Source organism: Lissotriton helveticus, chromosome 1_1 (assembly GCF_964261635.1).
Source record: "Lissotriton helveticus chromosome 1_1, aLisHel1.1, whole genome shotgun sequence".
NCBI lineage: Eukaryota > Metazoa > Chordata > Amphibia > Caudata > Salamandridae > Lissotriton > Lissotriton helveticus.
Genome location: NC_136057.1, coordinates 575,903,020 through 575,930,120, shown reverse-complemented (window position 1 = coordinate 575,930,120; position 27,101 = coordinate 575,903,020). Strand labels below are relative to the sequence as shown.

At 43.7% G+C, this 27,101-nt stretch overlaps 1 protein-coding gene across 2 annotated transcripts in view; it reads left to right on the top strand.

Moving 5' to 3' along the window:
• GYS2 (glycogen synthase 2) overlaps positions 1-27,101 on the top strand; it is a 589,778-nt gene that overhangs the window by 294,826 nt on the left and 267,851 nt on the right. For both annotated transcript variants that reach the window (XM_078674071.1, XM_078674070.1), the window contains 2 exons: positions 23,788-23,905; positions 26,687-26,807. In XM_078674071.1, coding sequence (XP_078530197.1) covers positions 23,788-23,905; positions 26,687-26,807 — 239 coding nt within the window. The remainder of the gene's footprint in view (positions 1-23,787; positions 23,906-26,686; positions 26,808-27,101) is intronic.

Genomic DNA, 27,101 nt, shown 5'->3' with positions numbered 1-27,101 from the left:
TTTCCAACAGGTCTCAAAGTGTCCAAAACCTACTCCAAGGGTCTAGAATCTCCAAGATGGTCCTTGAAAGGGACTTCCATTACCACAATCCAATCGGACAAAACTCTTACAAATTCATTTGTAGTTCTCCAGGCTGGGGATTCTTGGTGGTGGTGGTTCAGGTGAGATCTGTTAACCTTCAACTTGCAGGGAGTCCACTCTTTAATCCTTTTGAAGCAAGGTAGTCCACAGGGCTGTAATTCCAGATTGTGCAACAGGTACAATCTTCAGAGTCCAGGGCCTGGTTGGTGCAAATCAAACTCCTCAGCAGGGACCCTTCTTCTCCCAAGTTTGAAGCAGCATCATCTGAGAGGCTCTGTCCCTCTAAGATACTTATTCCGAGTTCTCTGGGTCAAGAAGGAGGCCACTCCTGTCCAATGAGGTGCAGGGCAACGCTCCAGGGTATGACCACATCCTTTAAAGTGTGGTATTATTTTCTCACAGAGAGCACAATTTCTCCAAAATGTTATCATGGCTGATTTTCCAGCAGAGGGAGCAGAACTAAATAAACCAGCCTACAGGATGGCTTCATCTACCTTGGTCCACCCCCCTTACATCTGGGAATTCCTTCTTAATCCCCCTATCCGGCTGTGGGGCCGGGAGAAGAGGTGTAAATGAAAGTGATTTCTCCAGCTTGTCTCCTCCATCCCTTGACGAGCATTATTTACTACCCCTCCCTCTGGCTCTGGCATTCCCATGCCCAGCTACCTCTCCTCCCAGAAAGGCTTCCTAACCCTAGGGGTCATTTATCAGCTCTTCAAACAGCCATTTTAATCCACTTACCTCCGACCAAGCAAGGCAGAGCACTAGAGGGCTGAATAGTGGCTTACAGACAAGAAAGTCTTATAACTTCTTGTCTGTATATTTTAGAATAAATTCAACAATACCGCATTGTTGCATTTATAATTAACATTCTTCTGAGTCCTTTAATCCTAGTTTTATGGCTTTCCTTTCTCCTGTTATTAATTAATAACCTCTTGCAATGTTAACCTATGGTCTGGAGAGCTGCAATGGAAAAATGACCCGGCCAATTTCTCCAATACCAGGGCCTATATAAGGACCTTGCTTATACCTACAGAACCCACCACCCCTGGAATACCCAAGAAAGACTTTAGGGTTCTAGTTATATCAAAATATTGCAGAGCCTCACTTCACAGTGCTCCTAGCACAAAAGTCAATTTTGGGAAGCACTTTACTACAATGTAGGCAGTGAAATGTGCAATTTCACTAAACCCAGGGCATATCAAACTAATTTTATAAGGGTCCTCCTTGTAGATACCCGACCCCCACCCCTGAGACACCTGAGGGAAACCCTGGCGATACCTAATATGCCCCAACATTGTAGTTTATACATTTGTAAGGGCCCCACACCCAGAAGTCATGTTTGGGCACAATTTGCATTTTAAAAGCAGTCCAGCAACACAGGCCTGTTTTTAAACTGACCTCATGCTTCAGCAGTGCACACATGCAAGTGCAGGAAGGGCTGCTGGCCTCTACATTGCCATGCCCTAATATATACTAGGGACTTAAAGGTAGTTTCAATCCCCATGCCCTATTATGTACTAGGGCCTTGTAGGAGAGGTCATGCCAATCATTGGGGTAACCTAACCCATGGTGCACCCTAGTGTATGTAGGTGTTTTCACTGTATTTGTAAGTGTCTCTGTCAGCATAGCACTGGCCCTGACCCTGGGCCTGGTTAGGCAGAGCCCAGGGTCAGTCAGAGTCAGGTACCACCAGTACCGGTCAACAAAAGGTTGGGGAGTGCCCAGGACACAGGATGGCTTTGCAACACTAGAGAAGCAAAAACTCAGAATTTAAAACATAACACCATGGTTGGGGGTTCTCTAATAATCAGAATTGATTTCCATCCTAATGAACCCAATTTCCAACATTAGGATAATGAAATACTGGGGAAAAAGCATAATGTTCTAATCTATACCTTGCATTTTTCATGCTGCTCTTTGGTGACGTAATAGCTCACTTTCAATGTTAAGATTTTAACTGATAAACTGCAAATAGCAAAAGAACCTCTCAGACAAAAGCAGTAACTCACTGACCTATTTACATTATAAGCATTTTGTGATCTGCATGGTACACGTTCTTTGCAGCAGGCTTATTACCACACGTTGGCTACCTTACCATGAGTCAAAACTTCCACTAGCCAAACCTCTGATCTCTCTCAATAAGGAACATTAATCACCGAAGTTATCTTCACATTTTTATTGTTGCCTGAAAATTGCTGGTGACCAGAAATGAAGCAGCAGGAACTTTTCAAACCATAATGCACTTGCAACATGACGCCCTCACCCGAAGTCGGAACCTTTGTTTGCTTGGTGCATGAAGATGGAAGATTCATATACATGTTTTCTTAACATTTGGTCTGATTACTATGTGAATGTAAATAACAATAAAGTATACATGCAAACTGTGACTACATGCCTGCTTATCTCAATATTTCACTTCATATATATGCGATTGTATTTGTTTAACGGGCGGTGATTTGTATAGGGTCACTTGAAAGTCCACAAGGTTGTCCCTGTCCTCCCCAGAATTTTACTGTCTCCTACGCTCTGAACAGCAAGGAAGAGAGTGGGCTGCCTGTGCACTTTGCAAAGTGTGCATGTCCTTTAGGCTAGCCATCCAGACATGCCTGCACTTTTTAGGTATACTTTCTTTGTTATGGAAACTTAGGTTTAGGTACACCACATTGCAACTCTTAATATGATTGATGGATTTAATGTGGGTGAGAAACAATAGTCTAAAAAGATCCAATGACAAGGGGTGAGGAGGAAAAGACCCTATATAGATATATGAGCGCAGGAACAGATACAGAGATCCCGAAGCATTGCCTCCTATCCTGTAACGTCAACGGACTGGGGGAAACATTTTTAAAAAGGGGAGTAGTGCTCCAGTACATCAAGCGATACTCTCCGGACATGATTCTATTGCAGCAATACATGTAAAGCACTTGCCCATTGGGGCTACAAAATGGTGGTACAAGCAGGCTGCAGCTCCAGCTCCCAGGGAATGGGTATCCTTCTACAAGAATGCTTCCCACTTTCAATTAATAAGACCTGGATGGACAAGCAGGGCCAATATGCTGCTCTGACAGGCACGTGGTAAGGGGGGAAGATTAACATAATATCTGTCTATGTACCTCAGGTTTTACATAACGTCACTCTCCCGGACATTGGCACGCTCATGCTCCAAGCATCAGAGGGAGAGTTCCTGAAAGGAGGGGATTTTAACATGGCACTTAATGATACTATGGACCGACATCCCCTAGGTAGACCACCCCTCCTAAAACTCAACTAGCAGATTTTTATGCAGCACGCGGGACGTGGATGTCTGGAGAACTTTTAACCCCTCTTCACAATACTTCTCTTTCCACTCCAGGGCCCACAGTACCAGGTCCTGCATTGACCTCGTTTAATCGCCCTCTTCACTGGTGAATATCACTGATGTGTGACACCTAGCGAGAGGTATATAGGACCATTCTCCTGTGTGGGCAAGGTACTATCAAAGCACTCCATGAGTGAGGGGCACAATCTCTTTAAATCCCTTGCTCCTCAAACTTCCAATAATACGGAAGGAACTCCTAACACAAACAACCCACTATTGAAAGGAAAATGAGCACTCAGTCCCCTCTTCACTGACACTTTAGGAAGCCTATAAGGTGGTACTCAGAGAGAGGTCAGGCCCTCTCACTGATGGTAGGACATAAACTGGATAGATTTGTCATGGTGGATGCTCTCCAGCAGGAGATTCTGAAGCTGGAGTTCCAGTTAGTGCAGCATCTGCAAATAGACACACAACACCGCTTATGCCTGAAACAGCAGGAGTACAGTGATGTAGTTGCAGAGGCGGCTAGGACTAAGTACAAAGCTACACAGCACTGGGTGATTGAACTGGGAGACCAAACGGGAATGTTGCTTGCGTGGCTAAATAGACCAAATCGAGCAAACCGATCGGTGGCGGCGATAGAGCCACCAGACGGAGAGAGCACCTGAGCGACCCACAAGCTAACGCAGACACTTTCGCAGCCTAATATTCTAAACTATACACTTCCAACATGAACGGCTTGGAACAAGACTCCCTAATCTTTTTAATGGTTAGACCTCTCATGACTCTCAATGGTTAATAATTTTTGATTTGCTGAGCCCGGGAAAATCACAGGAGTTCTGGAAGTACATATGCAACCTGGGCCGAGATACAAATCATAGAGAAAACTCCCTTGAAGCCACTACCTGGGTTGCCCATGTAAAAGCACTTTATACTCATGATGGTGTTTCCGATATGCAAAATGACACTTCCACTGCAGGGGATATTTTAGGCAAACAAACCGAGATGATGGCTCCACCGGGAAAATTGCTTGTCTCCAAAATCATTAAAAATATCAGACAAAACGCCGCTCCAGGCCCTAATGGTCTCCCTGATCACCTATTCAAAGCAAACATCGACTTTTGGTCCACCAACTTGACCTACCTGTTCTCGGAATGTTGGCTCCAGGGGGTCGTACCAGGCTCATGGGGAGGCTCGCTTTTACAGCCTATCCACAAAAAAGGCCCAAAAACTGATCCTACCAACTACCATATGATTGCCTTGTTGGACATTGAGGGGAAAGCCTACGCTAGCGCCATCTTGAGGGACCTTGCAGACTGGTCAAGTGCAGAAGGGATTCTTCCATTTTGGCAAACTGGATTTAGACCTGGGTCAGCCACGGTTGACAACATTGTCGCACTTTCCTTCTTGGCGCATCGCGCACGGTCACGCAAAAGTCCTCCACTCTTTGCCTGCTTTATTGATTACTCGGCGGCGTTCGATGGGGTAGACCACGCAATTCTGTGGCACAAGCTGGTCCAATGGAACATCAATCCTGTACTGCTAAGAGCGATACAGTCCCTCTACCAAAAAACATGGGTTCTAGTAAAACTCTCTAGGGACTACTTATCTGTCAAGATCAACACAGACAGAGGATTAAAACAAGGGTGCGTGCTAGCCCCTCTATTATTCAATTTATATACAGCGGACATGGAGAAGGCTCTGACCGGGGCTGCCTTGGCCACCCCGAAGTTCGGTGGAAGGAAAATTCACTTCATGCGATATGCTGATGACTTGGTCCTCTTTGACCACACAAGAATGGGGCTACAAAAGGTGTTGACGGCACTTGCCGCATATAACGACAAAAACAGGCTTGTAGCAAACCCAACCAAGTCAAAAGTAAATATTTTTGGTCATCACCCAAGGAAGAAAGCTCTAAAATGGAGGCTAGGCAATCTCTTCCTGGAAACTACGCAGCGATATATTTATTTGGGTATTTGTTTTCAGGAATATGGGCTTGCAAGCGCCCACCTTAAGTCAATCCAAGCCAAAGGTAAATCCATCACCTACGCCATCTGCAAGCTGCAAGCCTCCTTACATAGCCCGTCCACCTTGGCCATTAACAAAGTTCTTAAAGCCAAGCTTATGCCGGCTTTAAACTATGCTCTACAGGCATTCCAGGGCAAACTGAACAACGAATTAGAAAAAATACAGTGTAGAGCATATAAGAAAGTCTATCATCTTCCAAGGTGCACTAGAAATACTCTTGTCCGCCTGGAGTTCTCACTCAACCAGCAAAAACTGGAAGAGCTGGCCGTCCTAAGTAAATATTACTTTTTAACAACGGCAGCTCAGGAGAACACATTAAAGGCAGTCCTTAAATGGATATTCAGAGAACCCGGGAACCCCTGGTCGGACACCCTCGAAGTGGCTAAAACCCACCTCAATCTTGCAACGGACTCGTGGAACCCCGAACAAGTCAAATTCTTCGCCATCAAGAATGCGATAAAAAAAACAAGTGCGGGCTCGGTCACGGGAATTGGACCTGGAGTCTCTGAGAAGTAAAGTCTTGCATAAGACCCTGTGTCTCCCGCACATTGTGCATACCCCCAAACATCATCTCACGCAGGCTGTGGGCCGCGTTGCCCTTCATAAGATTTTGGCCTATAGACTACATCCACTGCCCCTCAAAGAACTATATTACGGCTGTAAGGCCAGCTTAGGTGTCCAGGAATGCAGACTCTGCAGGTACAAAAGCGAGTCCCTGGCCCACCTCCTCTTTTGCTGCCCGGCCCTCCGCCCGGCCCGTAGTCTTTACCTCAGGTCATTATTACGACAATCGGGGACACGTACTGCAGAGGAGGGGATCACTTACCTTTACACTCTGTCCACGGTAGTGCACATGGCGGCTTTTGGAAAGTTCATCTTTCAAGCACGGGCAAAGTTGATGGCTTCCACAGGCCGGTCTCCAGAGCCACCTGCCGGTCAATGATCCCTTTTCTCAGTTCATTTAGCACCTATGAAGCAGCTAGATAATTTGAACTTTTGCAATTCTCTTGGTTTTTAACTTTTGTAATGTTGTTACTTTTGTATTCTGGTTTTATGTAATGGTTTTTAGTAACCAAACAAATAAATTCATTCATTCATTCACCTCTCATGACTCTTTCTCCCGATGAGGTGGCGCTTTTAGATAGTGACCTCACAGAGGAGGAAGTGAAACTGGCCATCCGAGCACTACATCCGAGCAAAGCAATGGGGCCCAATGTCATGCCCATAGAATTATATAAACTCACGGCAACCCCACCATAGGGCCTCTCAAAAATGTTCAAAGAAAGTAGAAAAGTAGGCACCCTCCCAGAGGAACACAGGCTCGCCTTGGTGGTTGTAAGAGATGAGGAGGGCAGACCACTGGAACAATGGGCCTCCTACAGGACCATTTCTCTATGGAATGCATAAACGAAGATCCTGGATAAGCTCTTAGCTCTCCGTTTGACCCCACTAACGTCCATCCAGACCAATTAGGTTTTATACCGGGTCGTAATACAGCACTTAATCTGCACCAACTCCCTAGAGACCTGGGTCAGGCACACAAATTTGATGAAGATGTGGCGATCCTGTCTCTCGATGCCCACATGGCCTTTGACACCGTGGAGTGGCCATATCTCTTTGCTGTACTCCGCCACATGGGCTTCGGCCCAGGAATTCTATCCTGGCTGCGACTACTATATTGAAAGCCTTTGGAACGCATGGTGGTGAATGGTAGAGCATCCAGGGTTTTCCCCCACTGTCGATGAACACAACAGGGCTGCCTTCTATCTCCCCTAATATTAACACTGATTCTCAAACCCCTGACAGCGTGGGTCAGAGGGGACCCCCTGATCCGGGGCCTGCGATGGACAGAGGAATGGGAGGAAAGAATCTTGTTATACGCCGACAATATTCTTCTCAATGTGACCTTCCCCAGGTCTGCCATCCCAAAACTGATGAGCATCCTGTCGATCGATTGAGAAATACTCTGGATATCTGATTAATTGGACAAAATCAGTTATATTTGTCCTCCATGGCCCAACACCCCACCTCCCCCCAGGATGTGAGGCTTGTGTCGCAACAGAGAGTTTTTGATACCTGGGCATCCTCGTTACCACTGATCCTAAGACATTCACAACAACAAATCTGCTTAGCCATTTAACAAGTCTTAAAAGTGATGTGAGGCACTGGAGATCTCCCCTTGTCTCTTTATTACGAAGAGCAGCACTCTTTAATATGATGGCACTGCCCCGTTTTCTCTACATGCCACAGAACACGCCCTTTCCAGTACCTGACACTTATTTTAAAGAAATAAATAGTGAAATCATGCTGTGGGATTGCGGCTCCCCATGTATTGCCCTGGTGATACTGACACATGGTGGTATGACAGAGAGATAGCCCTCCCCGATCTCCAATCATACTATAGAGCAACGCAACTAATGACTGTCAACCACTGGGCCCACCAGCCCAGGGAGGAGCCAGCCTATTGCATGGACCACCTGGTTCTCCAACCAGTAGGATACCGTAGATTACTATACACTGAGCCAAGCTGTCCTTCTCTGGAAGGGCCAACAGCACTAACAGTCACTCTCTGGCATGCAACGCTGGGAAAACTGGGGTGGTAAAAGAAGATCACACGGGCCATGCCTCTGTGGGATGCTGAACTTCTGGACACAAAGGCAAAAAGGCAGGGATTTGATAAATGGGATTTGATAGGGATCTCCACCATGAGGGACCTATATACCACCGAAGGGGTGATTCCATTTGCGGACTTACAAAAAACCTACGAGTTGACTCTTACAGAGGCCTTTTGCTATTTACAAATCCGACATGCCCCCCAGGCAGTATTATCCCCTAGTAAAAACCTATCCGAGTCATCTCCATTGGAGGAAAGACTACTGGAGGAACTTCCCACCACCAAGGCGATTTCTCTTACATATTGAAAACTCATAAATAGTTTCCCAGACACTCTCACCCAGCTTTGAAAACGCGGGGACACAGACCTGGCAGATTGCTGTGAAATTGCTTTTTCATTTACGGCAACTTAAAATACTTCACAGAGTCTACGTTTCTTGTACCACATGGGTAGAATTGGGCATACATATGGACACAATCAGTCTCAGGAAATGTGAACAGGTGGGAACTATTTTCCCTATCCTGTGGGGATGCCCAAATGTCAAAACATACTCTGGAGCGGTGGTATCGTGCATGAGTGAGGACACAGGAATAACCATGTCTCTTTCAGCCAAATGGTGCGTCCTTAACATTTGGGATGCCACTGACTTTTCCTGGCTGAATAAACATGGGTTACACTGGGCATGATGGTAGCCAAACAAAATATCGCACAGATGTAGGGGGTGGTGACAACTCCATCCCTTGGAGATTGGAAGACGGACTTGGATTGGTGCATGGTAGCTGAGAGATCTGTGTACGAAAGTAGGAGATGCCCCCAAAATTGGGAGAAGATCTGGGGTAAGTGGAATCCCCATGCGCCACCCCAAGAGCTAGGGCTGAAGATCCCCTATTGCAAGAATAGGCAATATGATTGGGCTTTGGGTGAGGAATGTATTATCCCGTCTGCTAGACTCTTACGAGATATATGTGTAAAGTACTGTTGACTTGCTAATGGATACTTACCAACTGTATAAGACTGAATTATGTTAGAAACGTGGAACTGACTGTTGATTGTCTCACTCTGCTTATTAAATGTGTAATAATCAGACATATGTAATGTGGTCAATAACCTTATGTTAATAAAAAGAAATGAGAACAAGTCTTTAAATGTTGCAAAAGTTGTGTTCTGTGTATGTTGCATTATTTTTATTTCCATGCAGGTTGCCAAAGAATCACTGACTGGACCATTTTTGTTAGAGAACAATTTTGCTTTTTTTGTGCACTTAATATATGACATTAACAGAAATGAAAAAGTTGGATGCATTATTATATTTAATTTTAATTTGCATCTCATCCTTACTTTATTTTTACTCAAGTTATTGATAGGGTTGGATAAGTGGATTGTATGCTGGAACAAGTTGGATGTTTTGATTGTTGGTATGAAGGGGAGTATAGGGTATCTTATCTGGCTCAACTACCCGCCCTTTGTGCATATTTTCTTGTTTGAGATGGGGTTTTTGACAGTTTAGTACAGTAACACAGCCGCCGCCGAGCACCTTCACTTCCAGATACACACCGACCCCAAGACCACCCTCAGAGGCACTCTCATCTACAGACCCCCGGGCCCACGCACACAATTCAGCGAAGCCACCGCAGACTTCATCAGCCCGCATGCCCTCACTTCCTCTGACTACATCCTCCTAGGGGACCTCAACTCCCACCTGAGAACAACAATGACAGCAACACCACCACCCTGCTGGACAACCTCGCCAACCTCGGACTCAAGCAACTGGTGAACACCCCCACCCACTACGCCGGCCACACGCTTGACCCCGTCTTCTCCTCCAGGTAGCACATCTCCTTCAACCACTCCACCGGACTTCATTGGACTGATCACAGCTGCATCCACTTCAGCTTTAGGAGAACCACGACCCACCACCACCTGCAACAGGTTCCCCGCAGGAGCTGGAGCAAGATCACCGCCAACCAGCTCACCACCTCCCTCAGCCAGAACCATCCCGCCAGCACAACGGACCCCAACGAAGCTGCCCGCAACCTCACACAGTGGCTCACCAACTGCGCCGACGACCTCGCACCACTAAAGAACCCACCCAGCAGACCCGGCAGCAAGAAAGCCTCGTGGTTCACCAACGAACTCAAAACATCCAAGAAAAACTGCCGCACCCTCAAAAAAGCCTGGCGCCACGACCAGCCTACAGAAAACATAACTGCCCTCAAGATCGCCACCCGCACACACCACCAGCTGATCTGCACCACCAAAAAGACAACATTCAAAGAACGACTGGACAACAACACCCACAACAGCAAGGAACTCTTCAGCATCGTCAAAGAGCTCTCCAACCCCAGCGCCGGAAACAACAACATCACACCCTCGCAAGACCTCTGCGACTCACTCGCCTCCTTCTTCCACCGCAAGATCGCCGACATACACAACAGCTTCGGCGCATTGACCACGCACTTAACCACCGAACCAATGCCCCCCACCACCACCCTCTGCAGCTGGACCCCCGTCAGCAACGAAGACACCACCCGCACGATGAACACCATCCACTCCGGATCCCCAACCGACCCCTGCCCCCACCACGTCTTCAACAAGGCCAACTCCATCATCGCATCCCTAATCCGGGACATCATTAACATCTCCTTCAACACCGCCACCTTCCCGGAATGCTGGAAGAATGCCAAGCTCAGCGCCCTCCTGAAGAAACCGACAGCAGACCCCACCGACCTCAAGCGCTTCCGCCCCATCTCGCTCCTCCCTTTTCCTGCCAAAGTCATCGAGAAGACCGTCAACAAACAGCTCGCCGCCTTCCTCGAGACGAACGAATCCCTCGACCCCTCACAGTCCGGTTTCTGAGCCAACCACGGCACCGAGACCGCCTTCATCGCAGCCACCGACGATATCAGATCCCTGCTTGACAACGGGGAAACAGCTGCCCTCATCCTCCTGGACCTCTCTGCAGCGTTCGACGCAGTCTGCCACCGCACCCAAACTGCCAAACTGCAGAAAAGACTCCAGCGCATACAGAACGCCTCCGCACGACTCGTCCTGGACATCCCCCGCCACAACCACATCTCCGCCCACCTGAGAGACCTGCACTGGCTCCCCGTCAGCAAAAGGATCACGTTCAGACTCCTCACCCACGCACACAAGACTCTCCACGACCTGGGCCCCAAGTACCTCAACAACCGCCTCACCTTCTACACGCCCACCTGCCAATTGCGATCGACCAGCCTCGCCCTCGCCACCGTACAGCGCCTCAGCAACTTCAGAATCCAAGACAAGGATCATCTCGTTCCTTGCCGGAAGAACCCAGAGAGTCTGCCTCCCCCCGTTCAGATCAGCGGCCACCGAAGTCATCTGCGGCGTACCACAAGGATCCTCGCTCAGCTCCACCCTCTTCAACGTCTACATGAGCCCCCTCGCAGACATCGCACGCTAACACAACCTCAACATCATCTCCTACGCCGACGACACCCAGCTGATCCTCTCCCTCACCAACGACCCTGCCACCGCAAGAGCCAGCCTACACGAGGGAATGAAGGATGTCGCCGAATGGATGAAGGACAGCCGCCTGAAGCTGAACTCAGACAAGACGGAAGTCCTCATCCTGGGACGACTCCTGGTGGCCCCCTGCCCTGGGCACCACCCCCAAGCCAACGGACCATGCACGAAACCTGGGTTTCATCCTGGACTCCTCCCTCTCGATGACCAGACAAGTCAACGCCATCTTTTCATCCTGTTTCAACATCCTGCGCATGCTCCGAAAGATCTTCCAATGGATCCCCACCGAAACCAGGAAGACGGTCACCCAGGCACTCGTCACCAGCCGACTGGACTACGGGAACACCCTCTACGCGGGAACCACTGCCAAACTGCAGAAAAGACTCCAGCGCATACAGAACGCCTCCGCACGACTCGTCCTTGACATCCCCCGCCACAACCACATCTCCGCCCACCTGAGAGACCTGCACTGGCTCCCCGTCAGCAAAAGGATCACGTTCAGACTCCTCACCCACGCACACAAGACTCTCCACGACCTGGGCCCCAAGTACCTCAACAACCACCTCACCTTCTACACGCCCACCCGCCAATTGCGATCGACCAGCCTCGCCCTCGCCACCGTACCACGCATTCGCAGAGCCACCGCCGGAGGAAGATCCTTCTCCTTCCTGGTGGCCAAGACATGGAACTCCCTCCCCATCCACCTACGGCTGACCCAGGATCATCTCTCCTTCAGGAAGCAACTCAAGACCTGGCTTTTCGAGCAGTAACGGACCCCTCCCCCCCGGGTGAGTAGCGCGCTATATAAATTGTTGATTGATTGAAATAGATGAGTTTTGTGAATTGGCATGGTGGAATGAATGAGATATCTGGATTTTTGCTATGTCAATACATGCAGTGAGTGTATGGTTAAATCCCCAACTTAAATGTACTCCCTGAGTACATCTTTTTTGATTTGAAACCGGGGTTTTTATAGTATAAAAAATATCTTTTCAGGTTTTGTCATGGGCATATTTTGGTTTACCTGGAGACTGATTTTGTTCCCAATGAGAGAAGCAAGATTAGTTATTTTGAAAACCAGATATTATGCTTGTGGAGAAAAAACTGCTATAGGTAGGACCATCATATTATGAAGTCTGAAAAGTGGATGAAAGAGAATGAATTTTAGATTTTTCACGTTGTTGTAAATAATCAGGCAATTTTTTTATTTGATTATTAGGGGGTATTGTAAAGCCAGGAGAGTAAATGACTGTTGTAGGCAAGTGCCCCTTGTAGACATGGTCACCCCCACTTTTTGACTGGTACCTGATGCAATTTTGACAGAAGTACACTGGGTTCCTCATATTTAGGTCCCCAGTGCCAGCTCTCTTTTCCTAAAATTGTACAGTTGTTCCACCAATTGGCAATACCTTTATCACCCCTGTTGGTCTCTAGTAAATGGTACACCTGGTATCTAGGACATGGAAGCTAAGGAGGATCCATAATGGCTTCAGCATGTATTGTGCTACCCTAAGGAACTATTCACTACACTCATGCACGCAGCCATTGCTGGCTGTGTGACATGGTTCAGACAAGAGTGAAGGCAACACATGGCACACCTCCAGTGTGCCATTCCTTCATTCACAGCATGAAATATATGTAAGTCAACCCTAAGACAGGGTGCATTATATTCCATGTGAGGACATATCTGAACGAGCAGATATGCCCCTATGATGTTGATTCTTAGACATTACCAGTGTACATGGAAGCCATCTTGAGTATATGTACTGAGCACGGGTGATTACAAATTCCCCAGCTACATGATGGCTTTACTGAAACCAAAGATGTTTGGTATCAAACATCTTGTGTTAATAAGCCCACAATCTTTCTAGTGATAGATTTATTAATACATGCACCCATAGGTTACCTAAGATGTACCCCCTGAAAACCTACCATGCTCCAGTGTGCTGGCTAACTGGTGCAGACCAGCCTGTCAACACAGACAGGTTTCTGACCTCCTGCAGTTGAGAGCCCATGCTCTCTGAGGGCTTAAATAATGCCTGCTCTGGCCGGAGATATTGTCACCTCCTCAAAGCAGGATGGCTAATAATTAGCTTCTCAAGGTAGGTTAACTGCCCCTACATTGAGGATTTAGATGGTACCCCTGATGCCAGGAACTCCGATTTGAAGGGCCCAGATGAAGAGGACAAAGAAGAGCTGTGAAGACAAGAACTGAAGGCTTGCGGTGGAATTTTGGTGCCAAACCCTGCCTTCCTGCACCAGTCTCAGCATTCGTGAAGAAACCGACTGGTGCTGCAGCTGAAGCTCTACCAAGAGCCCCAGTAGACTTCCAGCCCTTCGTATATTGCCAGCAATCTCTTTTGGAGTAGAGGAATCACTCCCCTGCAGTCAGCACAGGCACTGAAACAGTAGAGCCAGGTTTACTGTGCTGCAACTTACTGGTCGTACCAATGCAGCAGTTGCCACGGAAAAGGTCACCGTGCTCTAGAAGGTTAGATTCATCTCCCCAAAATGTGAGGAAATGCCAGGACCAATCACACAGCACCAATAAGCGGGGTACCAGACCCCTTGCATTACCCAGGGCCTGTTTAAATCCATTCGGGGCTCCAACAGCACTGAGACCGAGCAGCTGTTGGGGGATGTACCATAGAAACCCACAACCAAAGTGGCCAGTTGTCCTGATTTTTGCACCCTCAACCTGCGAGACCGACTACGCAAGGTCCTATCACTCACCAGCCCAGCTGACCTAACCCCTCTGCATCGGAGCGTCCCAGCCCAGGTTCCCAAGAACTGGCTGTGCCCCCTTGCTCCTAGGACCCTTGTGAACCGAGCCCCCATTGGGAGATCTTGGACTTTTCCCCACACCTCCCTCTGCAGCCTGGTTGTAGGTGACCCCCGACCATTGATGTAGCACGTAAGGCTACAAACCCGACCAGCATCTCTGCCGCCGGATTCCCCATGGCAGGTAAACTTTAACTGCTGGTAGTACAGGACTTTACCCTCTTCCACCTTAAGCCTGGATCTGACCCCCGGAAACCAACTATAAGTACCTGCATACTGTATACTGTATATGTATTTTTCTCCTATAGGAAAGCATTATGCATTTAAGTGAACATTTTACTCACATGTGAAATTCAATATTTTTTAAAAGTACTTACCTGATAACAAAGTTCTTGGTCTCAAGAGTTATATAAAATTGTGAGTTATGTTTTTTTAACTGGTCTTTGAGTGTGTGTCTCATTTATTGCCTTTGTGAGTACAAAGAATGCTTAGCACTAACCTCTGAGAATAATAAACTGCTCTCCCACACTTCCACAAGAGAGAGCATTTTGTGTTATGATTTTTGCCTCTGTAAAGCAATAAGGGTTGCTTGGACTCTCTGCAGCACAGCGTATCTCATTTTGGTACACTATATGCAGAGCCAGTTTCCTACAACTGTGTATTGTTAGTTCTTCATTAATATTGTATAAGTAGTAACGTAAAGCATATGTATCCTTTTCTAAGTAAGCTGTCTCCCCAAACATTCCAAATTATTGAAATGTAAAAAGGAGTCTTTCATTGAAATCTTTAATTTTCTTTTCAACTCTGGGCTACAGACTACTTGCAGGACAGGTAGCCCAGATTGAGTTTGTCTTATTTCCTGGAAACTGCTCCTTTTCCAGGACATTGTAAAATGTGGGATAAGCTTTCCCTACAGAACTGAAAAAAAAATGATTTCATCCCTCAAAGGCATTATTAGTTTTTGTCCACTTCTAAACAGGTCAAGTACCAATTCCACCTCTCAATCCTGTAACAAAGGAGTGTTCTGTGACTCCTCCTATTTATATGACCAAACTATGTTTGTTCAAAATAGTGTGCCAATGTTCCTTAATTACCTCAAAACTATTCATATTGATTGCTCTGTAGAACTCGGGGGAACAAAAGCTATGGCTGTGAGCATTTTAAGTTCAAATTGAAATTTACAGTTAGACATGTAATCCCCAGCTAAGGAATTTTTTTTTTAATTGTACGCAGTATAGCCTTTGAACAATGGAAAACAATCCTTGAATTTGAATGCCAGGATCCAGTTTCCCTTTTTTGTGGAAATCATTGCAATTCCAAAGTCAATTATAATTTTCAAAAGCATTTTTAAAATAGTTTTTCCTTTAATTATTGACAAGAAGTCACAGTGTGCAGAGGATTTCTTATATATCAGTAAGGAATATACAAAAGACTTTGGAGCTTATTATGATGTCGGGCAAACTGCTGTGGATTGGGAACCACCCAACCTCGGGTCAGCGGTTTCTGACTGCAGTATTTGGATGAGAAACTTACATTTTTCAATGAAAGCTTGCGCAGCGGGTGGAAAAGGCCTGCAGCACAAGCTTCCATTGAAAAATTGATGTTTTCATACATCCCTGCACCGTGTGGCAGGGACCTCCTGGTGCCTGCCACACAATGCAGGGAATGTTTAGGGGGCACTATAGGTGGACCCCGAGCACCAGACCTTAGAGCCAAAAGGAAAGGGGACCCTGCTAGAGGCCCCCAATGTCTCTTTCCAACAGACTTTCCATGTCGAAAAGGCCAACATGGAATGGCTGTCAGAAACCGACATCATAATCCTGATGGTGGAGCCGCCGTCATTTAGTGATTATGAAGTGTTTCTGACGTCGGACAGTCCCTCCGCCTGCTGCCTTCGACCGTATGCATTGTAATGCATCGGCCGGACCGCAGCAACAGATGGTGGTCGGACCGCAACCAACAAGATTTCACTAAACGTTTTAGGTTGAGTAGGTAGTACTTTACACACCTTTCTTTTCCTGCAAATCATGGTTTTCACATTTGGGATGATGGGTATTTTTCCAGCAACATGAAAAGTAATGTTTTTAGGAACCTCCCTAGGCATTGAACCAGAGGGCTAAGTTCACCAGAGGTATTGGCTAAAATCTTTATTTGCTGGATTGCGCTTCTACCTTCCAGAGGCAAACTGGTTATGTTCGGAAATTCTCTTAACATGGCCACCCACAGTAACTGCTCTGCAAGTTGCTGATAAGTACTTTACACATCTGGAATAAGTCCGGGGCTCAGTGTTTCTGTCCTTACAATAAATGTGCCCCTGAAATGTAAGGAATTGGTTGCTGTAAGAAATTGGGTTACTTAAGCAACTACCACAAATCTAGTCCAGGAGAACCACAAAAGGCATTAAATTACTCTTTGCTTAACCCACTAGTAGTTTGCCTCAAAAGCAGCCATGCTTAATTTAGAGGCACTGTGTAAAGGATTTATGCAGCACAAAATAGTAAAAAAGTGAAAACACAGTGCAAACCCTCCCCCAAAAATGATACATTTTAATAAATAAACTTACACTAAAATGTCTTAAAACCTAAAAGTAGAACTGAAATTAACAATTTTAAATTTTGTTGGTGAAAATAGCGTCTAAAAGATCAAAGCACCAACTTCAGGTATCTAGTCATGCGAGACCGGTGCAAAGTCAAAAATCATGGTTGATCGCGATGGAGCGCAGGTCGAATACAGTAGGTGGGCTGTGCCCGGTTTTGGCTTATCATAGGACTTAGAAAAAATTCTGAATAAAAGTCCATGGGGAAGATAGAGTTCTGTGGGGCAAGGCAGCAGGCTGTGTCTGAAGAGGAGTCATGTTAAAGTCTCAGTGAAGCCTTTAACAATGGCGAGAAAAAGCTCTAAGCAGGAGAAGCTAGATTCCAAGGCCAAGAGGTAATCACCGTCGATGGGAAGCCTGTCACCTTCTAGCTCGGTAAACATTTGTACCTTCAGACTTGGACCACTTTTTGGAAGTCAAAACCCTCCATCGGGGTGAAAACTGTAGCCAAAGAGGGCCCCACATGGCCGAATACCTTTGCTCAGAGGTCCAGCTGAACAGGATTTGCTGCTGTGGAGAAGAACTTAGCGGGCGCTACCGTAATGTCAGGCAGACCAGCGATGAACCTTGGACAAATCAGCTGGCAGGTAGGCCCTGGTCATCTGTCAATTATTCTGGCACTTTTTAGTGAAAATGTTTCTAAGTTCCAACTTTTAAGCTCAGGCAGGAGCAGCACCTCTAACACAACTTCCAAGGAACCAGGATCTAGTGAATACCACTCGATGGTTAGAACTCACTCCAGCAGAGGCTAGGTGAAGGGTTCAATGTCTCTGGAGCTAGTTACATCTTGGTAGCTCACACAGAAGGCCAGCCCACTTGCCCTTGGGGTCACGTTGGCACTCCTGGATTCAAGCAACAAAGCAGGCCTCAAGCTGCAGGGCATTGTTTGGGGAGCAAAACAGCTGGCTGGTAGGAGCAGATCAGTCCTCAGGGTAACAAGGCAGTCCTTTTGAAGTCTTCCAGAGGTCAGAAGTGTACTGAAGGTGCGTTCTGCGGTACAATATTTATGCCTTGTGCCAGGCTTTGAAGTGGGGAAATATTCTAGGTTACCCCCACATCTGGGTTTGAAACGTTCTTCCCTTTCCCTGCCAAAACTGCAAGAATTCTGGGGTGATGAAAATCTAATGTCCTGCTCCTCGGTGTGTGCGATGGAGGCAGTTCTTTGAAGTGTCAGTGGGGCAGGAAACAGCTTTGGCCCCAGCTATCCTTGCAAGAAGGCCCATCTGCCCACACCTTGGCCCCTTTGTGCCATTTCTGGCAGGAATACACGAACCCCAACAGCAGAGCTATTCATAGTCATGTGACCCAGCATACTGCCATAAATCACACATGGTTAATACAAGAAAATGCTAGCTTCCTAAAAGTTACATTTTCAGAATTATGAGCTAAAATCAGATTTTACAGTTTAAGAGGTTTTTAAATTACAATTCATGTGAGTCAAAACTTGACATCCCTATCAGTTCCAAATCAAAACGTAGCACGTTAAAAGTAATAAGGTAACTGTTGGACTTGGCCCGTTTTGCAGGGCCATCCCTAAACTTTTTGCCTTTCTCCTAGCCTTTTTTTCTGACATGGTGTTGGTGGTTTTAGGCCTCTGGGCACTTTAGCACTGCTGTTTTAAAACAAATATTTCTGATTTCTGTTTTGATGATAAATTTTTGTCATTTGACGTCTACATTTCTGTCCTAATTGTATTTGGAATCTCATGTTCCTACAGATTGAGCTAGTTTTTGTGGTTTATAAAAGTTGCATGGACGCGTACCTTGTTATCCGAAAGTCCATTCCAGAGAATTGCAAAGACAAAATAAATTGTTTAATTACGATTCAGCTTTTTTTCTATCCAGTAACAGCAGCATATTTGCAGAGCATGTGCAATTCCTCTGTTGTGTATGTGAGAAAATAAAAGTTATTCCTTATCGGGTCATAATAGATGTTCATGTATGGAAGAAGCAACTCAATTGCTCATACACAGTGTCAATGAATACCAATTAATCAGGAACTGGTTGTCCTCAAAACCTATATTTAGTTTGATACTTTATTTCTACCCCTCATTTCCCATCTAAAAGCATTTAATCGAAATTAACTAAAGCAGAAAAAACACACAGCTACTCAGACCTCTTCACTCGTGCTATTAGAACGTTTTCTTCAGTCATTAAAAAATATTTTACGAGGCCTAGAAAAATATGTTCAGAGTTTATTTACCCTTTACTTTGATTACAATGCCTTCAATCAATAGGAGACTAATATTACCAATGGTCACTATAGTGGAGTATCAATAGAGAGGATTCTGAAAGCCATAATAAACCCGTAGTGAAATAGAGACACAAAATTACCTAATGGTACTTTGGATTAAGTGAGCCCTATGAAACCCAAGAGGAAATGTTCTTTGTTTTCCACTACTTGTACCCAATAAATTCCTTCAAAATGGGCATGCTCAATGGCCCAGTGCCACGCTGGTTAAGGAACAGTGGAGCAGTCTTGGAATTGTTCGATAAAATCCACTGACGTTCCAACAATCATTAATATTGTGCACTTTCGGCTGAGAATGCGTCTCTCAGCCAAAAGTGCACAATACTAAAATTCAGAACTGTTTCAATCATGGTACATGTTGGTTTGTAATGATTCGTCATGTGCTTTTGTAATGCACCCTTTGCTAGCTCTTGTATTTTTTTGGCTCACGATTGTCATTTTTGCTTTTGCTTCATTTAATGTAACGTTTGCTTTTGTTTTTTGCTCACTTGTAATGTTCTCATGTTGTCATCCGCCGCTCCCCGCTCCTTAATAAATAAATAAATAACCTACCTCATCCGCTTGCTTCATTTATTGTAACGTTTGCTTTTGTTTTTTGCTCACTTGTAATGTTCTCATGTTCTCATCCGCCGCTCCCCTATACTACTATTAGCTGACTCTGCCACACCCGCGCTTACTCTGCCAGACCCGCACTGACTCTGCCAAACCCGCACTGACTCTACCCCAATTCAGCTGCACACCCGTGCTGACTCTGCCACACCCGCGCTGACTCTGCCAGACCCGCACTGACTCTACCCCAATTCAGCTGCCACACCCGCGCTGACTCTACCACACCCGCACAGACTCTACCACAATTAAATAAATAACCTACCTCATCCGCCGCTCACCGCTCCTCCCCGCCGCTCCTCGCCGCTCCTCACCGCCTGTCCACCGCTCCTCACCGCTCCTTCCAGCCTGTCCACCGCTCCTCCCCGCGCTGATGTCCGCCGCTCCTCTTCCGCTCCTGCACGCCGCTCCTCCCCGCGCTCCTGATGTCACCACGCAGGTCGCGGCCGGCGCTACTTGAAAGGGACTACTTTTTTTTGATTGTCAATTTTTTAAATAACGTATATTTTTTAAATTTATATAGCCTATATCCATCTGCACACCCTGACGATTACAATGATGTATCGGGTGTGTGGATTGGCGCTGTGGTTCCCGAGTTTACCCGCCTCAAAGGTCCAAAGTTCTTGCTTTATAATAGTAGTATAGAAAAATGATCAAGGTGTTTACATTATTGTAAAGAAAAAAGAAGAAATTAAAAAGGATCACTGTTATATAATACAGTGGCTATGAACATTGGCGTTTTGTTTGTTGTTTGAACTTTCTAAAAGTGACATTTTCAGAATAGTAACTTAAAATCCAAACTTACCATTAAAGAGAACTTTGAATTACAATTCAAATGACTGGAAGACGTATTTATCTGCTCAGAAGATGAAGTTATCACTTATTAAGTGTAATAAGGTGTTATGGTCTATGGGAGAGTTAGCCTTGCTACAGAAAAAATTACATCAGTTTTCCACTGCCAGGACATGTAAAACATAAGTACACATGTCCTACTTTTAAAATACCATGCACCCTTTAGGGTCTGCCTTCGAATTATTAAAAAGGAGCATTTAGGTCAGGCAAAAGGTTTATTTTGCCAGGTTGAAATGACAGTTTAAACTACACTGAAGGCTACACCAGTAGGGCTGAAACATGTTTAACAGCTTTACTTTAGTGGGAGGCACAATGAGGGCTGTAGCCCACTTGCAGTATTTAATTTACAGGCTCTGGGTACATAACATTTAATAGGGACCTTTAAGTAAATTAAATATGCCTATTAAGCATATATAAATGTTACCATGTTTATAATGATAGCACAAGTACTTTACCACTGGTTAGCAGAAGCAAAGTGTACAAAGTTCTAATGCCAACAAAATCGGGTTCAGTATAAATATGGCAGTGAAGGCAAAAACCTGGGGGAGTACCACAAATAAGATGGTCATTTCCAGCAGTCCCCAATTTAATTATGTACTTCATTTAAAGCTGTGACCGATGTCTTACTGGATTTCCTCCTTGTTCCATTTTGTGCATCTATTGCCTAAAAGTTCAATGCACTTCATTATTTTTTATGTTGTATGTCACAGTGCTTATAAATGGAAGATAAAGTCTCTATGTTGTATTCCTCATATGCATTCAAATAAGTTGTTTATTCAGTCAGCTAGTAATATTCTAAACATATTTGAAGGCACATGGGCATTCTAAAACATAGACTAGAAATGTTCTGCTGTAGTTCAATGATGTATTAACTTCTAAATTTTAGTTATACATCTATTCAAAACATTTTGTATGTTTTCCTTTTATGCATGCCTTTGCTGGTATTACATGGTTTTGAAGCTTTTATGCTTTTCCTTCAAATAGACACTGCCAGATTTGTTTCCACAATAATGGCTACTCACCAGACGGCTTTTCAATGACATTGCCTTTCTATGTGTGATAACTGGTTTTTGGCTGAACTGTATTCCAATAGCTGGGTTAGCTTCTGTAAAGTAGGAATGCCTTTGTAAGATATTCATAATAGATTTCGACTCTGTTAGTATATTTCATAATCATTCTTGTCGTCTCATCCTCAATATTTGTTATTGTTGTGTTTTTAATATTGTAAATATAATAGCCCATTGGTGCTTTTCTTTTTCATCTATGCATAATTTTCATTGAAAAGAATCTATTATGGGACCTTTATTGCCGGTCACAAATTATTCCTCTGTCATACAAGTCTTACTCATTCTAATGGGATACCCATATGAAATACTTTGTTTTAGATTTTCATGAAAAAAGCTATTAGCTGCAGTCATTTACTAATAGAATATAATCCTGATTTTTATTCTCTTAAATATACAATCTGGAATCTAGTTAATAGAGTGTAACACTTTCTTTAATGATCTTGTTGGTGAATTGGGGGTTATATTTGTTGTTATTCAGTTTCCCAAATTCCTGTTCAGTCCCATTGCGAAAGATTCACAGATCATCAGCATAGTGGAGTCACATGATGATCTTCTCAATTTGTTCATCATTTTCGCCACTTCAGGACACCTCTTTTTTCTCACCATCTCCTCATTAAATGTGCATGACTGGAGGAGAAGGAGATTTCCATTGCCTCTCCACACTGCTCTCTATGATAAATTGGGTTGATTGAGGGGGTGATGCCCCTTCTTGAACCTCAACCAAAATCCTTGCCGGTGTGAACCACAAAGTCTCTAAATTAACCTGTTATTAACCCTCCGGTAGCTTGGCACAAAAGCAGTCAGGCTTAACTCGGAGGCAAAGTATTGTTGCAACACTCAAGTGGTCGTAAAGTGAAAACACAGCACAAGAAAAAATCCCACACCAATTCAGAAACCTAGAGTAAAATTGTATACATAATTGGAGACCAAAGTGACAATAATCCACCCAGTAGAACTTGAGATATTGAATTCTAAAGGTTTAGATAAAACTAACGCCAAATGAGGGTATCTAAATTCTACACCAATTCAGTACATAGAGTAAAATTGTATACATAATTTGAGACCAAAATGACAATAATCCAATCAGTGGAACTGGAGATGTGGCATTTTAAAGGTTGAGATAAAACTAGGGCAAAATGATGGTATCTAGTCACACTGGACCAGTACAAAGTCACAAGTTCAGGCTGCCGCATTGGAGCGCAGGCCGGGCACAAGACCAAGTTTGGCTTACTGAGAGTTGCAGCCTATGTCCATTAAGCGAGGTCTGTGTGGTGTTGCGAGACTTTAAGTCCGTTCCTATGAAGTTGTGTGGTGAGGCTTAGAGGGCCTTTTTTCAGTAAGCATCAGTTCCAATAAACCTTTTGGCTGTGTGGTGTGGCTATGTGGGGCTTTGTGTCGCTCGGTATTGGTTCTGATGAAGCTTCCAGCTGTGTAGCAAGTCTTTGCGGGGCTCAGCGTTGGTGTGGAGGATGAGTGCACTGTGATGGACTGGGCAACATATTTTCCTTAGTGCAGTTTGAATTGTGGTAAATACATTTCTCAATCGATCTCAATGCTTTAAAAAGCATCTGTGCCCTTTGGGTTTTTGTTCAGCCCACAGAGGAGCAGATCAGGTTATATCCATTTTGCAAGTGGAAAGAAAACATTTGAAATGCCTGCGCTTTCCTTTCTGTGCAGAAATTCACCCCATTCCTGCTCCATCCTTTGATAAACTGCCTAGTAATCTTACCTCAGCTTTCTGTTCTGAACTTTGTACAGGTGTTGTCAAACTAATACATTCTTTGATGTTCATCTCACAGATCCCTGTGGTGCATATTTTCAACAAAAAGTCATGGTCTGAATCTTTGCTGCAGCTCTCTTTACTCCCTCTTTGAGAAATGCAATGCTGTCACTAATTGTTTACAGGCTTTAGAGACATGTGATTGTTAATAGGATTTACATAAGTTATAGGTTGTTTAATGTTTAGATATCATGTTGGTATTTAAGAGTAGATAGTACATATTCTAACATGTATATTGTAATTATTGCAGTTGTAAAATTGTGTTATTTATGGAAAGATGTTAGGAAATTATGTAGGTAATTAACATTCATTCTTCTGGTTTTGCAGATGTAATTACTCCTAATGGTTTAAACATCAAAAAGTTTTCAGCTATGCATGAGTTTCAAAATTTGCATGTGATGTACAAGTCTAAGATTCAAGAGTTCATCCGGGGACATTTCTATGGGTAAGATTTACTCTAACATGTCGCATACTACGATATAACAGGAAACGTAATGTGTTCTGCAATATTTAAATTCCTAATATAATACATTTCAGGAAAAGATGAAAACTTTTATTCTGTTTATTGTAAGAAAAGGTTAGAGATTTGAACTGAAACAATAGGGAATGTAGGTGAGGCATGTAGAATAAATGAGTCCCTTAAATCAAGGTACCTAAGATCAAAGAAGAACTAAGAATACAGAAAGACTATTTATACTCCTCCATTTGAAATCTTTTAGCAACCCACTTAGAAAAGAAGGAAACAGCAATAATACAGCAAGAATAATGTAACTGAATTTTCTAATGACTTCTAAGCATAACGCTATATGTAAATTAAATAGCTGTAAACTGTATAGTTTTTTATCTCAATATTAAGAGAAATTGTAGTGAGTTTCATATTTTAACCAGAGTCTCAAAACAACCTTATGTGTCACATTTGCAACAAATAATTCCATTAATGTCAGGCTCTTTGACCTACTTCTTTTTCTTGTACAGTTTATTTATATTGACCCAGCTATCCAATTGCCAGTGATTGGTAACCCAGAAGCAATTTCCAAACAGGAGACCTCTCATTAATGTAAATGCACATTGTGATAATTCCAAGTCCCTCTGGAAAGAAAAAATGCATGTAGGATCTCAAAATATGTTAAAAAAATATATTATGCAACATACCCTTAATCTAAGTTTTGACATTTTAAATTCTAACTTAATGGAATATCATACAAACCAGGGAATGTTGTGTTCTCTTTGTCTAATCTTTTCTGCATGTCAGCCTCACTTCCTGAACGTGATACATACAGAAATTTGTTAGAGTAAGATTTTTAGATCTTGTAATTATATTTTTGCTAGGTAACTGACTATTTGCATGCTGATGGTCATACCAGAGCCTTTTTTCTCTGCCTCTGGTGTATATTGTTTCATTATATACATTATAAAAGTGTATAAAATGTATTATTTCACTTAATTTGTATTGTCCTACACATTTCCTGCATAGGTTTGGCATACTAATTACATCAAATGTATCTGCAATTGTTAATACAACCATGTGAGGAACTGAGAAATCACAACTTTTCTTAGAAATTCCATAGCAACTCCTAATGATGAAAGTACATTTAACCCTCTCCAAATAACCACTTTCATCTTATAAGCCCATTTACTATTGACATGACGTACTTTTTTTTCAGCTTTTAAACTTTTGTGGAAGTAACTGGGACTATGGGAAGTTTAGACACTTTCTAACCAAGTTTCTCTCTCATTTGCAAGATGTAGATATCACTAGTTACAGTGACAAGTAATATTTTGCTTAACCTTTATAAGGAACAATGTGGTGTCCTTGTTCTTTTGGATTATTCTGTAGCATTTTGAGATATTCAGCATGGATCCTTCAGTGAGTGGCATTTGTAGGGTGCAGTGATGCAGGGGCAAATCTACTGCTAAGCTCCCTACAGTGTTTAGAACATGGGCAGTGACGTTGGATAAATCATTATTCTGATATCTCAAATAAAAGTACAAAATGTATTCATGCCACTGAGGCATTATTTTTGGTGTTCTGTTTAACATCTTATGTTCCTCCTGTATGATCTCGCAAGAACCACCAGACCTTATTTTGGTATATGGGCAAATAATACTAGTTTTTCTGTAGCGCTCTCAATTGACCAGAAAGTGGGCCACCTGGCAAGACTTGCTCATTAGTGTAAAGTTTGCCAGCACATCCTGAAAACAGAATTTATGAACAGGCTGAGAAGGGTTTTATCAGTGGTTTTCAAAGTCACACAATTCATTACTACCTCCAGCTGGAACGCAATAACAATAAAAAAGCCTGAAATCATTATGGGAAAATTCCACCTTTTCAATCTCAGTTCCTATCTGGGATCTCAGCAAGCCACCTCATTGCCAGGTATGTACTGAGGTTTAGATGTTTTCTGTTAAAGATTGTCCTTCATCCAACATTTCAGAGATGCATCTTGGTATGTGCACATTGCTGTCCTAATTAATATCTAGCCCTCACCATTTGTCTAAATATCTATCTGCTGACTATATAGAATGCAGCATTGTGCCTATACATGCCTCACAAAAAATAGAATTGGATTTCTTGTGACCTAAAAACCTCACACTTCAGTGTCAGTGAGAGGTATCATTTTTGCAGTATTACATTGTAATTTCTTCTTTAGGTTGTCCAAATGGTAAAGATTTGTAATTGCAATGCTTGGCACGTCATACACATTAACTCTTCTTTCATCTCAAGCTTGGAGACCTTCCTCATTAGAACCCTACTTGTTACAACTACAAAAGTTCCCTCTTTGCTGGCCTACCTGCCAGATCTCTTGAGAATCTACAGCAAGCTCAATTACAGTGGCAAATTCAATGAGCCCTCAGAAACCCTAATATGTTTCACAGCAAGAATGCACCCTTTTCATGATTCTCAGAGTATTATAGAAGGCCCCAACTATCTTCAAACTAAGACTCAGAAAACATTAATGTTCTTATTATCTGGGAGATCCAAACTGTGGCTCATACTAATAGTGAAAAGACAAGTGTTTGTTGGTTGAAGCTTTACAATGCATAGTTCTACATTTTGAAACACAAGTCCTAAAACATGAAAAAATACTAATTGGCACCTTACCTTCAAAAGAGAAGTAAGAAAATGTTCTAGTCCAGCTCCGTTTTGTGTATTGAGTGAATATCATAATACTTAAATAACGATTGTGCTTTTTGTAATGCAATAACATTAACATTTTGTTTTTAGCCATCTTGACTTTAATCTTGAAAAGACCTTGTTTTTCTTCATTGCTGGAAGATATGAATACACCAACAAAGGGGCTGACATTTTCTTAGAGTCTTTGGCCAGACTAAACTTCCTTCTTAGGGTAAGTACCTTTAACAAATGTTATCCAAATAAAATATTGAGTGTTAGACTGGGCATCCTTGGCGTGGGTTCCCCTGTCTTTTTTCCTCTACCTCTTATATTTCTTACTGTCTGCTGGATATTGTTTTTGCTGGTTAGTGTGCTCTCTGTGCACTTTGCCACTGGTAATCAGTGCCAAAGTGCAAGTGTTCCCTGTGTAAATTGTGATTTTGATTGGTAATCCATGATTGGCATATTTGATTTATTGGTAATTCCATAGTAAAGTGCACTGTGTGTGCCCAGGGCCTGTAAGTCA